The sequence below is a fragment of the Gymnoscopelus microlampas genome (genome assembly GCF_963454915.1).
Source record: "Gymnoscopelus microlampas genome assembly, chromosome: 9".
Taxonomy (NCBI): domain Eukaryota; kingdom Metazoa; phylum Chordata; class Actinopteri; order Myctophiformes; family Myctophidae; genus Gymnoscopelus; species Gymnoscopelus microlampas.
Window position 1 is genome coordinate 47,345,050 of NC_139946.1, and position 17,599 is coordinate 47,362,648.

Consider the following 17,599-nt stretch of genomic DNA (forward strand, 5'->3'; position numbering starts at 1 on the left):
CAAATTTCACCCACTAATGCCGAAAGTGTCCGCAGGTTTCTAACACAATGCAAGGGTTAATGTATGTTTTATAATATAGTAATGTATATCTGCGAAGTAACTAGTAACTCAAGTTTTCAAATAATTGTAGTGGAGTAAAAGTAGAAGTAAAAGTATTGCAAATTGGAAATACTCTAGAAAAGTAAAAAAGTAACTCAAAATTGTACTTATATGTACTGTACTTGAGTACAAGTACATGTACTTAGTTACTTTCCACCACTGGTCTCTGGGAGGGGGTGCCTCACACTCATGGTTTCTAACTGATATACACAGTTCCCCCCCCCAAACCCAAAGCCCCCTCCTCACCCCATCTGTGATACAGCAGGGCTGAGAATAGCACACCTTGCTGTCGAATGAAGTCCAGAGATCAGTCGGTTGGAAGGTAGTGAAAACAAAGTAACTGAATGCACCTGGGAGCCGACTCCGACAGACTGCTACTATGGTGCTAAAAATAGCCTTAGGCTTTTTCAACAACAAGCCCGCTGCTATCCAACGGTCGAAAGCCCACTTTCGGCGCTTCCCTACAACTTGCGACTTGACGTGACAGTGTACCCACCACCCCATTCAACAACAGACACTTTCTAACAGGGGCGTCACGGCCATTCACTGTGCGTACGACGCGACACCCTCACTCTCACAGATCCGTGATTTCATACTTTTGGAAAAAAAAATATATATATATATTTTTTGATAATAAATCGGTAAAATCAGGCAAAAATAATAATTAAATAACCTAACCCTAACCCTAAAACCGAAATAAAGTAGCCAAAACCGGAACCGCTGCCTGTCATCAAATTATTGGCTTAGGAATGCGACAAAAACAAAAAATATCCATGAATCGATAGAAACAAAGTCATTTTGAGGGTGAACTATCCCTTTAATGAACACTTAAAACGTGATTATGAGTCACATAGACATAATGTGGTGGTGGTCATCGCATACAGGCCAAACACCATGACAAGGAATTGCCATAACATTTTTTCTGATGGAGGAAGCAGTCTTGGACCAAACCTCTGGGGGGGGGGGGGGGGGGGGGGGGGTGGTAGCAGAAGGTGGGGGGGGGGCAGTTTGACCTGCATCCTCCCGTTGTCTGCCTGCCATAACCTTCAGGACGGCTGGTTGAGCTTGCATCGTGGTGCCTTGTCTAACAGTGGCTGTACGATGAGCACACACACTCAGGAAAGGGCAATAATAATATGACTCGCTCCCTTGCTACTTCTCTATAATGGAATACTCACTGAACCCTTTTTTATGTACAACATAATGGCTATATTTTTTTATTACTCTGTGCATATAACCATAACATTGTTTTTCTGTAATCATTTACCAGTTCATAAAGGACAATATTAGTTTTATGACATATTTTGATGTCACCGTGACATCTTATGCCATAAAGCAAGGCTACACACATACACCAACATCATGCACGCATCCAATGTGCATGTGTACGTGTGTGTCTGTGTCTGTGTCTGTGTCTGTGTCTGTGTCTGTGTGTGTGTGTGTGTGTGTGTGTGTGTGTGTGTGTGTGTGTGTGTGTGTGTGTGTGTGTGTGTGTGTGTGTGTGTGTGTGCGTGTGCGCGTGTGCGTGTGTGTGTCTGTGTGTGTGTCCAGTGCTGGTCCACTAATTCCTGGACACACAGGGGGCTGTGATCTTTACACTACTGCCACAACCCTGACTCACAATTAACCACATAAGCCCTGCTGTAGTTTGTAATGTGTTGTATGTCGGTGTTGCGCTGTGAAAACAGCCAATCTAATAAGAGAGATGTAAGATATATGAGCACCTGACACCTTATGTTCTCCTTTACTGCCGCAAATGTTTTGTTTGTGTCTATTTCATTGCTAATATATGCTAATGTATGTTTATATATTGCATTGCTTTGTTTAGTTTGAACTTGTACAGCACTTTTGTTTGACCTATAGTCGTGTTAAATGTGCTCTGTAAATAACATTTGAGTTGAGAGATATTGTAGATCTTCTATTTTTGCTCTCTGTCTGTCTGTCTGTCTGTCTGTCTGTCTGTCTGTCTGTCTGTCTGTCTGTCTGTCTGTCTGTCTGTCTGTCTGTCTGTCTGTCTCTCAACATTTTTGAGTAGGCCTATTTCATTGATTAAATGTACATTTTACACATTACAACCAGCCCTGTAGCCCATAGGGATGGTGGAGTGACCGTATTCAAACCAATTTAGCAACCTGTACATATTTCATAAAAACGATTAAATACATTGTTTCAGTTTGCTGACTCAGTTAAGTTTATATGGCAAATTGGCTATTCCATTGTAAATGTTTTTTGATTTATTGGCAAAATGGCAGAACATGTTACAACCATAACAACACCAATATTGCATTTGCAGATGTTCCCCTCATATAATTGAGAGGGCAACTCATAAATCACCGTAATTAAAAAAAGCATGCGGCAGATTCACAGCATGAACACATTTAACAAACAATTTGATTAGCAAATGAATGTGTCTGTTAGACATGCAGTCAGGAGGCCTAATGCAGTAATCACACCTGACTGGGCACTGAGGCATTTGTCCTCATGGTGAGGTGACATCCAATGACAGTTATTGGCCCTGTGTGTGGAATCAACCAGTGAGTGATTAATTAATCTTTAAATATCGGAGGGGATCATGACAGGAATGATAACAGAAATGAATCTCCACAAAATGGGACAACATCCAGCAGTTCTCTGTTACAGCCAGCAGAGGGCAGCTTGCTCGAGGCGATGCTTGATTTTTAGACCCTGTGCTCTGACTTCTGTCTCTCTCTGTGAGCATCACATTTCCTAAACTGAACATAAGGTTCAATATGCCAAAATGTGCTGAAATGTACAGATTAAAAAAGTAGGCCATACTTGTTTATTCTTCCATGATGTGTTTCAATGATAGTTTATACTTTTTGAGAGCACACAGGCGACTATAGCTGCCCTTACACAATACAATGTACCAATATATGTTTGTAACTCTGAGAGTGTGTGTATGTATGATTGAATTGATTGAATACTGTGTTAGTCAGAGATGTAAACAGCAGGTGTAAGACGTTTAGGGTAAAAGGATAACACAAACAAGTCCTGTGGAACTTGCCTCCATTGTGGTCCTACAGTATGTATTCAATTCATCAACGTAGCATAACAAATTAACATTCACATCCAGGATTCACATCCTTTAATGCAGGGGTTCTCAACCTTTTCAGGCCGCGACCCCCAAAACAATGATATTATTTCTCGCGACCCCCCGCGTGCACGCGCACGGTCCCGTTCGCGCGAAGGTTATTTAATTATAATAGGTTGTTTGATAATTGTTTATTATCAAAACATTTTTGCAAAAAGTGGGGTAAATTGAGTAAATTAACTGATAAAACATGAATTAATGATAACATAAAAAATATTTTGTTTAAAAAAAAAAAAAAAAAAATGTTTTTTTCATTTTTTTTTTTCAAATTCACCAAAAAATCTGGCGACCCCCCCAAATTATTTGGCGACCCCCCTGGGGGTCGCGACCCCCAGGTTGAGAACCACTGCTTTAATGGATGGTGTCCGGGCCAGTGGTGGAAAAAGTACTCAAATGTTTTACTTAAGTAAAAGTATCAATACTGCAATGTAGAAGTACTCTAAGAAGTAAAAGTCCGGAATTCAAAATTTACTTGAGTAAAAGTACAAAACTATTAAAATGTACTTTAAGTACCAAAAGTAAAAGTACTAAAATGTTTGAAAATAGCAGATCTACAAGCTCACAACGCGTCGCATCGCGACGCGTTGTGAGCTTGTAGATCGGCTATTTTCAAATATCCTAGGTATAAAACAGGGCTAAAGTGGTTAATATACAGTATGTTTCATAATGTAATAGTTTATATCTGCAAAGTAACTAGTAACTAAAGTTTTCAAGTAATTGTAGTGGAGTAAAAGTACAATATTTGCCTCTGAGTTGTAGTGGAGTAGAAGCAAAAGTATAGACAATTGAAAATACTCCAGTAAAGTAAAAAGTACCTGAAAATTGCAAATGTACTTAGTTACTTTACACCACTGGTCAGGGGCATTCCACATTTAGGTGGCAGAGTAGTAGAATACTACTATACAAATGTAACCAAATGTAACCAAAATGGACCCTTAAAAGGGTCCATTTTGGTTACATTTGTAACTCTCTCAGTTAAACAATGAACAGCAAGTGTTTTTTTAGTGTGTGCATTCCTGTGAGATGCCCCCTCAGTAGGAAGGTCACATGTGGACGCACTTTGAACACAAGACCAAAGGGTTTCCCCCGCTCCCTCCTCTCTCTCTCTCTCCTCTATAAAAGCAGGTGTCTCAGACCTTGATGCGCACAACAGGTGGAACTACAGGTAAAGACTGCATAAGCCTCCCATTCACCACCAAACGGCTCACTGGAGTGCCTGAGCAAACAAGCACTGACGCTACAGGTGCGTATTTATGTTATCCTTTACGACTATGAATAGTCCATATTATTATTATTATTATGTCACATATGCTGCTATCATAGCCTTTGTTGAATAGCCCTACAGGTCTTTAAAGGAGCAGTTCACCCAAATCATTGAAAAGGAAAGATGCTAATGTATCTGGTAGGAGACTCAAAGGAGACTCTTTGTCTCCTACTGGAGAGACCGCCGGTTATCAAATTATTGGCTTTGGAATGCGACAAAAAACAAAAAAGATCTCCATGAATTCAATGCTTCATGAGGTGTGCAATTGATAGAAAATAAGTTTTTTTTTGGGGTGAACTACTCCTTTAAAGTATAACTTTTGGAAAATAAACATCAGCTATATCCTCTGAAAATGCTGGTTTGTTGTGAGTGAGTAGAAGTATAATGTAAAAGGAATCCAGGGGAGAGAGTGCCACGAACGAGGTCTATTCATGGCTGTAATTACATTGCATTCATTTTTTAATAAGTCTGGTGGATTTTTTAAATCCGCCCGTTGGATAATCGCATGTCTTGTTCTGCTCGTTATTGCTTTTATGGTCCCTGTATTGATGGCAGAAGGAGCACAGAATGTTATCTGAGATTTGTTCAAGTGTTGTAGCCTACAAAGACAGTTCTGATTAGAAAAGTTTCCTCCTATTTGACATTTCACTGAGATGAACACAGCGTCAGTACGTTGAAGTGTGTAATCATGGTTTGGTTTGGACACTGTAAACATCATGGTTAGCTTTATTTAAACAGACACCGCTATTGTCTAGACTCTAGGTGTGGAGAGGTGCAGTCAGTGAGCATTAGATTTGATTTGTTTGTTTTGATTTTAATTTCAGGATATCGATTTTTGAGGCTGCAAAGGCCCCTCTAGTTATTATTGCTGTTATTGTGATTAGTAATTGATATTTGTTCTGTCTTCTGTCCACACAGTTAACACCATGGCTCCTCGGCCTGAACTGGGGGATACTTCCTCCCCCACTCTAGGTGTGTGTCTTATTACCTCTTTACAATCCTTGTATCTAATACACACACAAAAAATAAAGGCGGCCAACTGGAACCAAAACTGTCTCTTCAGAGTGATGCCATAGGAGAATCATTTTTGGTTCCAGAAAGAACCTTTCAGACCATTTATTTGAATGGTTCTATAAGGAACCCAAACCCCTTAAACCGTAAAAAACTTCATCAACCGGATGAAATGTGTTTGTCGAAAATAGCAGATCTACAAGCTCACAACGCGTCGCGGTGCAACGCGTTGTGAGCTTGCAGATCTACTTCGATGAATGTCTGCCTATTAAGACATGGTTTAAGTGTTCAAAGGTTCCTCAAAGGACTTTGACAAAGAAAGGGTTATCTAGAACTAGATGAGGAACATGACAAACCATTCACTAGATCAAAGGGTTCATTAGTATGTTTCTGTGTGTACAATGTGTGCTGGTCTGAAACTCCTCTTTAACGTCTCTGTTCTCCATCACTGACCTACTAGTTGACGATGACAGCAGCCGGTCCAAAGACCAAGGGATCCTCCCGGCGTACTCCTCGGTGGATCTGGTGCAGCCGGACCCAGAAGACAAGGACAATGACCCCTGGGATCTGCCCGACCTCAAAGACTTGGGGCTAAAGTGGTCAGGTGAGAGAGAATCAGAATCAGAATCAAACTTTATTGTCACATCACATTAATGCAGTTAAAAGATAGATAGAGAGTAGAAGTAGTAAAGTGCATTTAACCCATTAAGACCTGGAATGCACCTGGAATGCACCTGTGTCAACAAAATATTTTGAGATGGGGGTCCGCAGCCAAATCATTTTGGGGGTCGGATATTTTCGTCGAAGAGATCTGGTGTAGAGGGAAATATTAGTCTATAGATCCCTTGGGGACTCCAGTCAACTAAGTATATACAGCTAGGGTTTAACCACATGAACCCTAGCCTCCATATTGTGGGGAGAACATTCGTCAAAGATCTACAAGCTCACATTGCTTTTCGTTGTGAGCTTGTAGATCGACTATTTTTGACGAAGATTTTGGTGTAGAGAGGCCGGGGAATGCTAGAGGGCCAAGAATAGATCCTTGAGGACTCGGATCAACTAAGTATATAGGGCTTTAAGTGTTTAAACCTAGTGGTTATATGATGGGTGCTGCTTGCCAAAATTAGGAGATCTACAAGGTCACGATGCCGACGCATTGCGATGTGTTGTGAGCTTGTAGATCTGCCACGTGTTAAGTGGAAACTAACTGTTTCAGCTAATTAAGTTCACGTTCATGCTTTAAACAGACCTGGACACCAAAGGGAAGATCCTGAGAGTGCTGACGGGTATCGTCAAGCTGTGCATGCTGCTGGCCTTCCTCTACATGTTCGTGTGTTCCCTGGACGTGCTGAGCTCCGCCTTCCAGCTGGTCGGAGGTAACCTCCCCCTTTTCCTTCGCCCAATCAGAGAGTCCTCCGGATGACCCCCCCACCTGTGTCTCCATTATTACTACACGGCCCTACACGCCGTCTTAACCCATTAAAACCGGGAAAGTATCTGCAGTATGTAATTATTTGAGCTGTATACAGTATATTTATAGCAACATACTTTTGTCATAAAACTCTTAGGATTTAGATCAGTGGTTTAGAACAGTAGATCTAAAAAATAGCAGATATACAAGCTGCCAGCTTGTACATCTGCTACTTTTGAATTAAAAAATATCCAAAATGTTTGGAAGATTTTGAATATTTTTTTATTCTGGGGGTCCCTGGCACAAAACATTTTCAGATGGGGGGGGTCCGTGGCCAAACATATATCATTTCGGGGGTCGTTGGCACCAAAAAGTTTGAGAACTACATATTTAGAAGGCATTCGTATAGAATCGGCCTCAGCAGCTCTCAACGGGTTAATCCGCACGGCGACCTAAAAGCAGATGTTATCATTTTGATAAGGACTTGTTGAGTCAATAAGTGTCCGCGTTTATGGCCACACGTTTCTTTGCTCTGGTCCATATACCTTTGCTCGCGTTACCACAGGCCTAGTGCCAGCACAAAGTGCTGGTGGAGGCGCTATTATGTAATGGTTTGTATGGAGCGGCAGCCTGACATGTTTTTGATCTGTGGGTGTTTGCGTTGCACACACAGGCAAGGCGGCCGGTGACATCTTCCAGGACAATGCGGTGTTGTCCAACCCTGTGGCGGGCCTGGTGATAGGCGTGTTAGTCACCGTGCTGGTGCAGAGCTCCAGCACCTCGTCCTCAATTGTGGTCAGCATGGTGTCCTCTGGATGTAAGCACACGCACACGCACACGCACACGCGCGCACACACACACACACACACACACACACACACACACACACACACACACACACACACACACACACACACACAGAGCTAAACATAGGCACACACGGAGCGACAAAAACACACAAACACTTAAGCACGTGTTTTCCACATCCAGCCGGTGTGCGTGTGCACATAACGAGTGCAGTGTACACACATGCATGCACGTACGCACACACACGCACACACACACTATGCAGCAGTGTTGATTTCGTCGACTAAAACTATGACCAAAAATGTTCCTCTACCACCTTTTTTCACTGACGAAAACTAGATAAAAGCTAAGCTATGATGACTCAAACTAAGACTAAATATATTGACAATTTCGTCAAGAAATAAAAACTAGACTAAAATGTTAGTGAGTGACTGGTGGAGAAGAGAACCAGCTTGGTTGCGCTCGGTGTTGTGCTAGCTAATAGCAGATCTACAAGCTGCGACGCGTTGTGAGCTTGTAGATCGGCTATTTTCAGCATGCAACCAAGTGTAAAATCAGCCATTATGACACCATCAAGACACCGCTAACATACATTTTAGTCGACTAAATCAACTGCACTATGCAGTTACACACAAACACACGTATTAATACGTTTTGTTTTCGTTTGCAGTGCTGGAGGTCAAATCGGCGGTGCCGATCATCATGGGCGCCAACATTGGAACCTCGGTGACCAACACCATCGTTGCCATGATGCAGTCAGGAGATCGAAATGAGTTCCGCAGGTAAATCATCACCATAAAAAAAAGTACGCACACACGCACACGCGCGCGCACGCACGCACGCACGCACACACACCCACACACACACACACACACACACACACACACACACACACACACACACACACACACACACACACACACACACACACACTAAGACACAGACTCATTGTAAAAATGATCTGACACAAACAATGATGTTGTCTTTTTTTGACTCCCAGGGCGTTTGCTGGTGCTACCGTCCATGACTTCTTCAACTGGCTGTCCGTGCTGATCCTCCTGCCCTTGGAGGTGGCCACGGGGGTCCTGGAGAAACTCACCAAGCTCATGATCGACTCCTTCAACATCCAAGGGGGCGACAACGCCCCGGACCTGCTCAACGTCATCACGGACCCCCTCACCGACTCCATCATCGAGGTATTAGCCATCGACCGACACCGTGACCTCACAGCGTTAACAGAGGCTCTTGACCCACTACGATATCTACGGGCACAAACACGTGCTATTAATAGCGCCTTTATCAGTGGTGGAAAAAGTACTCAAATGTTTTACTTAAGTAAAAGTATAAATACTGTTACTCTGTTACAAGCAAAAGTCTTGAGTAAAAGTACTTAGTTACTTTACACCACTGGCCTTTATCCAAAGCACTCTACAATGTGCATTGCATTCTCTCATTCACACACACATTCACACCCACACGGCAGAGGAAACCATGCAAGACACCAACCTCAAGGACACTTTGACACTAACCAGGGGAAAGCCAGGAATTGAACCGGGGAACCTTCCAATTTCCAATCGGCCGCTCTGCATCCTGAGCTGTGTTTGTGCGATGACCACGTTAAATAATGCAAAGTTCTACAGTACTAATGTGTCTCATCTGGCTTTCCTCGTAGCTGGACAAATCGGTCATCAACGACATTGCTACCGGTGACCCAGCAGCCAGGAACAAGAGTCTGATCAAAATCTGGTGCAAAACCAGGAAAGAAGTGGTAAGGATTCATCAGTGGCTTCATCTCACATACTTATAATTGCATAACTAACTACACACAGCGTACGACCCAATTCGGCAATCATGATTTACGTGTTATCTGATGCTTCAAATACATGACAGTTTAGTCCGATGACCTTGTTATCAGCCTTCTGTGTTAATGATTGATGCTGCTGTTCCAAGCTACATATTCTACCCTTTAGATGTCACCATTTCCTTAACCCATGTTTGTGTGCCTAATTCAAGCTCACCGCTACAGCGATCTCACTGTTATATACATTTTTGTCATAAAGATTTTACATATAGGAGCTCAGTTACCATTCCAAGTTACCCATTCACATTCCCAGTTATAGCTTATATTATTGTTTTTCTGCCTGTAGCCTAAACCAAATGAAACATAGCACTATAGCCAACATGTGAGGTTTGAGTGGGATTGAAATTGTAATTGATATTTAAAAGACAATGGTATCCCTTGCTGTGCGGGGGAGGTGTCAGAGCATCTGGAGCGCAGAGGGGAGAGAATAGCCAATGGAATAGCAGGAAAAAACGGTCAATGCAATCTGAGGTCCGTCTGTGTGGTAGTTGGTCTTACTGCTGTCATGCAAGTGTTAATTGCCAGAGTTTTTCAGAAAAGTGTCACGCCAAAAATCACGGAATATTTTCCACATGACAAGAATCTCGTCATTGCCAGGCTGCGCCTTAGCAAAATATGACGACAAATCTCGTCATTAGCAGGCAAAGAGTAATGTGAAGCCTCTCACAGAATTTAGTATACATTGCACAGACCCAGTGCACGTCATTCCGTGCATAGTCGCCTATAGACAAACCCGAAAATCCGTGCATATGTACAGCGAGTCCCACTGTGGGCGTAACCGGTTGCAATCCGGAAGCAGAGCAGTCCCCACAACAAAATGTACGAATCTGTGCCTATCGGTACATAACTCAAACGGCGCTGAGTAGGCTCAAGGGAACGTCGCAACGTTCGGGACGGCAACTCGCTCGCTTTAGCTCACTCGGTGGTCCCTCGCGTGGCTCCAGTTCCCTTGAGACTGCGAGCCTCCGAAATGGTTTAGTCAATGGGGGAGATGCGAGGCGGCTATGCATGGATTTTCGGGTTTTCCAGTTGTCTATGCACGGAATGACACTCTGTGCAATGTATATACTAAGTTGTGTGAGATGGGGTTGCAGCGTGATGATGATGGGGAAGATCACAGTCATGATGCGTTGCTTGTCTTGTCTTTGCTAGACATCATTCATTTTGAATTATTTTATCGCAGACTCTGACGAACTTGACAATCCCAGGACCGGACAACTGCACAGCCGGGGCCCTCTGCTGGGCGGAGGGGCCTAACAACGAGACCTGGTGGACCCAAAGGAATGTCTCGGAGACCATAAACCTAGAGAGATGTAAGTACTCGATCGCACATAACATCCAACCTGGCAATTAGGATTACCTGATCTGCCCAAAGCCCCGTGAAATACGAGCGATCCACTCTGCCGCATGCAGCACCCCCCCTAAACCCCCCAACCACCCCAGTATATGGGGACAATGACTACCATTGACTTGTTAAAGTGACTCAGCGAATGGCCTCATTTAGCCTCTCTGCCTGCTCAAAGGGTCCATTCACTTTGTCCGTCTGTAGAACCTGAGTCCTGCGTGGCCACTGTGTCCACGTCTCACTGCCAATTAAAGTAAATACCTTTGTCCTTGGCTCTACAACGGCTCAACAAAATAAGTGGAACGTCTATCTCCCCGCTGTTTGCTCGGATCAAACCCAGGCCCTGTGGGCCGTGCTCTCTCTGCCTGCTAAGTGATTCTGGTTCCCGTTCAAATCAAAGACAGAGATGATTAATTCCCCTGAAACGCCGTCACTGTCCTTTTATCAGTTCCATTTATCAGGGAAGGTTTCTTATGACCTTTTTATGAGTCATCAATGTGAGGTTATCGTTAGCTGTAATGTATCACAAACCTCCAAAGGGTTGCCAGGGGTAATGCACTGCAAGGGTTGCCAGGGGTAATGCATTGCACGCTAAACGCGTGTCTGAAACACGCTCGACGCGTGTTTTCACATGTCTCCCCCCTTTCCCGTCCCCTTCATTGACTTCCAGTAGCTGCCCGCATCTAGTACAGAACACTGGTGATGGACTATAGAAGGCAACCGAAGGCAATGCACCCCCCCAACCCCAAGACAGTGGAATAAACTCCCCATTGCAGTCCGAACTGCAGACTCACTCCCAATTTTCCACCATAGTCTGGAGATTAATTTCTTCAAACTCCTCCTCACCCCCTAGCACTTGTTTTTCTTAACAAATGTTGAGAATATTTTTTTATATAGCCCTATAGCATGTTGTTTTAGAAAGATGCTAGGTTAATTATTTACTTGATATGCTAGTTTAATTAACCTCATCATCTATGGCTGCCCTTGCCAGCGATTCCGAACGTTTTCCTTTGAAAAATCTGAGAATAATTTAATAAATACATTTTATTTAAAATTAAAATAATTATGAATAATAACGATCCACCCGCAGATTGCTTTAAAGAGGTGCTGCCATGGTTTTGCACTTTTTCTGTTTTTCATGTGTCTATGAAGTTGATAGAACTTTATTAAGCCCCCTGGTGGTGTTTTTAGTGTACAAACCTTTTTAATTTCAAAGACCCCCATAACTCTGAGAGTGTACAAATGGGACCAAATGGACCCATTTGGTCCCATTTGTACACTCTCAGAGTTACACACACGTAATTAGGGTCCATTTGGAACCCCCTCAAGGAACCATGAGGGTCCCTGGACCACACTTTGAGACCCACTGGTGTAGCAGAGTGTTTCCAGGGAGCCAACATGCACAACATCAGCACCCTGACTCTGTAGGACCAGAATGGAACAGAGCCTTCATTAGCATCATTGGTAACACCTATGAAGGAAGTAAGGAAGAGGCCCAATTTATTTCCAATATGGCTGCTGTGCATAGAGCCTATTGACGAGTATAATGGCAGTCAATGAGTTAAGGCACTACATTGGTCTCTCTGCAAAATACTATGTGACTCTTTGCCTTGTTTTTTTTTGTTGACTAGAGTTACACAGATACATACTCTGGTTATTCCGATCTCGCACTAAGCCTAATGTGTAAAACGAATGTCTCCCGCAGGTTCTCATATCTTCGCGTACGCCAACCTGCCCGACCTCGCCGTGGGTCTCATCCTGCTCGCCGGGTCATTGCTCGTCCTCTGCACCTGCCTCATCCTCATCGTCAAACTGCTCAACTCCATGCTGAAGGGCCAGGTGGCCGTGGTCATCAAGAAGGTGCTCAACACAGGTACAGTACATACATCTAAAAGATAACCTCGTCCCCAGACTTTTCTCATCTCACAAGGAGAAAAGCCTGGTTAAAGAACTGCACATGGAAGTGCCTGTAGGGTGGTACTTCCATTGTATGTACTTCCACCAGAAGCTGTCTCTTTCGACCAATCACAACATGGTTGTCATGCCCTTGGAAAGTAAACAGATGTGCACAAACACATGCTATAGGGTGATAAGTGGTACATTTATACATTTTAGCGCCTTCATCCAAAGTACCTTACAATGTTTATTACATTCACCCATTCACACACACATTCACACACAGACGGCGGATGAAACCATGCAAGACACCAACCTGCTGTCTTGCTCAAGGACACTTACCAGGGGGAGGCAGGAATCAAGCATTTCCTGGGCAGTACTTCCTGTCATTCCGCTTAGACCAGTGGTTCTCAAAGTGGGGTCCAAGGACCCTCCGGGTTCCTTGGGGGCGTCCAAATGGACCCTTAGAGGCCTGTAACTCCTCTACCATTGGAGCCCCATAACTTGAAACTTGGGCCCTTTGAATTAAAACGTTTGAGAACGACGAATTAGACACTTGCAGCTCTTGCTCAGTGACAGCGTACAGTCATTCCTGTTGGATAGTCAGCACATCTGTTGTGTGTGGTGATGCTTGATGAGCAACACAGGTAAAGTGTCTCTGTTGCCTCTATAAGTCACCTCCAGGTGCATCAGTCCTGCTGCGTGACAGAGAGAGCTCAGGCACAAATCAGAGGCTGTTCAGTCAAATCGGCAATGTTACTGTGTAGCTCTGAAGAGTGAGCACATTTTTAACCCATTCAATCCAGGAAAGCATCTCTGTCATTTTAGAAGTCTATGAGCGCTATGAGCTTGTAGATCTGCTATTTTTTGAAAAGTCGTGAAAGTGTGTGCAAATATTTGAATATAAGTTTTTTTTTAAGCAAAACATTTGTAAAATGTTGTTTTCCAGGGACCTCCAGATGCAAAGATTTGAGTTACAAATGTTCGCTTTGAAAATATATATAATCAAAGATTTGCTCGCATTTTCATGATTTAAAAAATAAATAGATCTACAAGCTTGTATATCTGCTGTTTTTGAATAACCAAAAGCATCAAATAATGGTTATAGCTCAAATCTAAAATGACACAGATGAGTTCCCGGATTGAATGGGTTAATCTTTACCCTCTTGGAGTTCAAGTAAAATTGCAGATGTAGTTGTTTTAGAAAATGCGCCTTATAGTGTGAATGAACGTGTATGTATGATTGACGGTTCATGCTATACTTTCACTCAACCTGGTGTTGTTTTGGTGTGTGTAGACTTCCCCTTCCCCTTCGGCTGGGTCACGGGTTACATCGCCATCGTGGTGGGAGCGGGAATGACCTTCATCGTTCAGAGCAGCTCTGTCTTCACCTCGGCCATAACACCCCTTGTCGGTACGTTTACCCGTCACATCTTCTCAATGATGTAAATACATTACGTTTTAGACGCAAGTTCATAGATTCAAGATATCAATATCTGGGTCAATGTTTTTAATTAAAAAATGTCCCATCAGGTATTGGTGTCATCAGCCTGGAACGAGCCTATCCTCTGACACTGGGCTCAAACCTTGGTACGACGACCACGGCTATACTGGCTGCTATGGCGGCCCCGGGTGAAACGTTAGCCAACTCGTTACAGGTCAGTTACCACAAACGTCTGTGCTTGCATCTCATGCATGTTTACTTTGGTGAACGATGTCCAATGTCGACCTTGTTTAGAATCAGCTTAAACTTTATTTCACATTTTACAGGCGTAAGGTGTGAGTACCAAAGACTCTTGTGCAAGTAAAGAGATCAGATAGCAGCAGATATCAAATGTGATTCACAGTCATATAAGTCATAGTGTCAGTGTAATGGGAGCTTACTACATATTACTATCTGTCTGTGGAAACTATCAGTCTGATTCTGCATTATCGCCAGCCTGACCGCTTAGTGGGTAGAGCGTCTGAGCAGCCATCAGCTTGGGACAAGCTGAAACTGAATTTACCCCAGCGGGATTAACAAGGCCTACATCAGATTGTGTTCTGGGATGGCAGTCAGTGTCTTTGACGATATCTTTTTTGTCTTCCAGATTGCACTTTGTCATTTCTTCTTCAACATCATGGGCATCCTGCTGTGGTACCCCATCCCCTTCACGCGGATCCCCATCCGGCTGGCCCGGGGCCTGGGCAACCACACGGCCCAGTACCGCTGGTTCGCCGCCGTCTACCTCATCCTCTGCTTCCTGGTCATGCCCCTGACCGTGTTCGGCCTGTCGGTGGCCGGCTGGAAGGTCCTGGTGGGCGTGGCCGTGCCTTTCGTGGCCGCGGTCGTCTTTGTCATCGTGGTCAACGTGATGCAGTCGCGCTGCCCCCGCTACCTGCCCAGCTTGCTGCGGAACTGGGACTTCCTGCCGCTGCTGCTGCACTCCATGGAGCCGTGGGACTCCGTGATCACGAGCTGCTTGCGCTGCTGCTGCAAGTGCAAGAAGACGTGCAAGGGATGCTGCGCCTGCTGCTGCAAGTGCTGCGGGTGTAAGGACGACAAGCCGGACGACGACGACGACGACGACGAGATGGGCAAGGACAGGAAGAGGAGTCTGGAGATGTACGACAACCCCGCCCTGGATCCAGAAGACCCGCCGAAGGAGAACAGCAAAGCAACGCACCTTTAACTTCCTGGAGCTGTTAGCGACGCACAGTGAAACATCCTCTGTGTTCATGTAACTCTGAGACGTGTGCAAATGGACCCATATCCATTTGTTCCTTATTTCCCTGAGTCATGTCAAACTATGAATGAACATGTACAAAATGTAACCACATGGACCCATATCCATTTGTTCCTTATGTCCTGAGTCATGTCAAACTATGAACATGTACAAAATGTAACCACATGGACCCATATCCATTTGTTCCTTATTTCCTGAGTCATGTCAAACTATGAACATGTACAAATGTAACCACATGGACCCATATCCACATGTACAAATGTAACCACATGGACCCATATCCATTTGTTCCTTATTTCCTGAGTCATGTCAAACTCTGAGCATGTACAAATTATGCCTAATAAGATTTGAACATGCTCAGCGTTGTAAATGGATAAATTAGCACAGGATTTTACTGTAGGCTACTAGTGTAGACGACGTCAACAATAAAAGATGTACCCGCACGCTGAAACGTTCCGCTTCAAGAGAAAGTATTAGGAGCATAGGAGCAACATAGGAGCAACGTTTCGGTCGCGTTCCTCGACCGAAACCTTGCTCCTATTATATACCTTCTCTTGAACGTGCAAGTGGCAGTGTATATCTTAAATTGTTGATTTTGTGTACTGTTTGTTGCCTACGCGCCTGCTTTTAAACGTATCTGGGTGTGCGGAATTTCTTTTTCACTGTACTATGTGTAAACTACCTATATGTAATTTGTTCAACTTCTCTCAGGCTGCAGTATGTCGATTCTTCCTCCCTCTCTTCGTCCTGGATTGTATACGTTGCACGGTAGCATGCGCTACAAAAACATCACCGCGAGTGTTGTGTAAACACTGTATTTTTTTGTTGTTTTTGAGCCACGGATTGTGATGAGGTTTCTACGTTGATTTCGGTTCAGTCCCTGACTCACTGTCTGTAAAGCTATCGTACCAAATCCTCCCACTTTGCAGGATGTGTTGTAATTCGCTGCGGTACGGCTCAAACCACGGTCCCTTCAGAATGTTTTGACCGTGGTTTATGTTTTTGTTTTTGATTATGTGTACTATACCAGCGCTACAGTTTGAACTTTTATCGCACAATGTCTCATGTAGAACTTAAACTATTTGTTATTATTCAGTATTTAAGAGAGTATGATATTTGTAAATAATAAAAATTATCATTTGTAAAGTTGTGTGTCATACTGGGCTACAATTATTAACCACTTAGACACTATTATATTTAGTGGACCAGAGTCTTCCACAGACGTACTTGGTATGCTCCTTTTGTCAATTTTTACACTGATGCCTTAGCCGAAAATAACCGCTTTGTGAGCTTGTAGATCTGCCATTTTCACTCTATATTCACCCCAGAATAGGGACACTAGGGTTCATGTGGTTAAAGGACTTGTGTCCATTACATGGCCATTACAGGACCGGGGAAACAACGCCTGAATATCTTGGAATTCAAACCCAAAGTAATAATGAAAGAAAGGAGTCTAAGCAGTAACGCAATAAGCACTCATACAGATATACTCTACATAGCAGATATCGTCTCTGTTATGGCTGGAAACCAAAAGTGCAACTTTTCAGGATTTAAATGAAAAAACAAAAGTAGCAGATCTACAACCTTGGAGATTAGTAGGGCATTCATTTACCCTACACAAAGTTAAAATATGGAGATAAGAGGTTTCTGCCCATCAGCAACAACATAAGGTCAAGGAGGTGAGGACGATTTATTGCCGCCATAGGCAGCTGTGAGGTCACGGAGTAGCCTATCAACAGGTTCCCGGAGGCGTATCTGAGGCGTATCGGTACGGAGCGGACTTTGACTGGACGGGACACTCTGACCTCCCTGGTCCGTGGAGAGAGCAAGCTGTCAGCCAGTTCACACTCCTCTTGTCTTGTCTTGTCCTCCACACGCCTACGACGCCTCTATCTTTATTTATGGGGGTCAATTAGCAAACAGTAGATTTGAGTCCACTCTCTCTCTCTCTCGTCGGAGGTTTCACTAATGACTCTGATTCTTTATCATTATATTGCCACTGACTATTGCTGAGCTGAGTCCAGCTGTACGTTTGTGCTCACAGTGGACACTGTGCTACCAGTTATG

At 43.8% G+C, this 17,599-nt stretch overlaps 1 protein-coding gene across 1 annotated transcript; it reads left to right on the plus strand.

Annotated features, from left to right (window-relative positions):
• The first annotated feature begins 4,378 nt into the window (after positions 1–4,378).
• On the plus strand, positions 4,379–16,660 carry LOC311051747 (sodium-dependent phosphate transport protein 2B-like). The gene is made up of 13 exons (XM_084066369.1): positions 4,379–4,454; positions 5,394–5,447; positions 5,947–6,090; positions 6,734–6,862; positions 7,571–7,714; positions 8,375–8,486; positions 8,705–8,900; positions 9,377–9,472; positions 10,749–10,878; positions 12,616–12,783; positions 14,104–14,220; positions 14,340–14,464; positions 14,897–16,660. The coding sequence occupies exons 2-13, from the start codon at positions 5,402–5,404 to the stop codon at positions 15,476–15,478; spliced, it is 1,989 nt and encodes a 662-aa protein (XP_083922495.1). The 5' UTR covers positions 4,379–4,454; positions 5,394–5,401; the 3' UTR covers positions 15,479–16,660.
• The last annotated feature ends 939 nt before the right edge of the window (positions 16,661–17,599 follow it).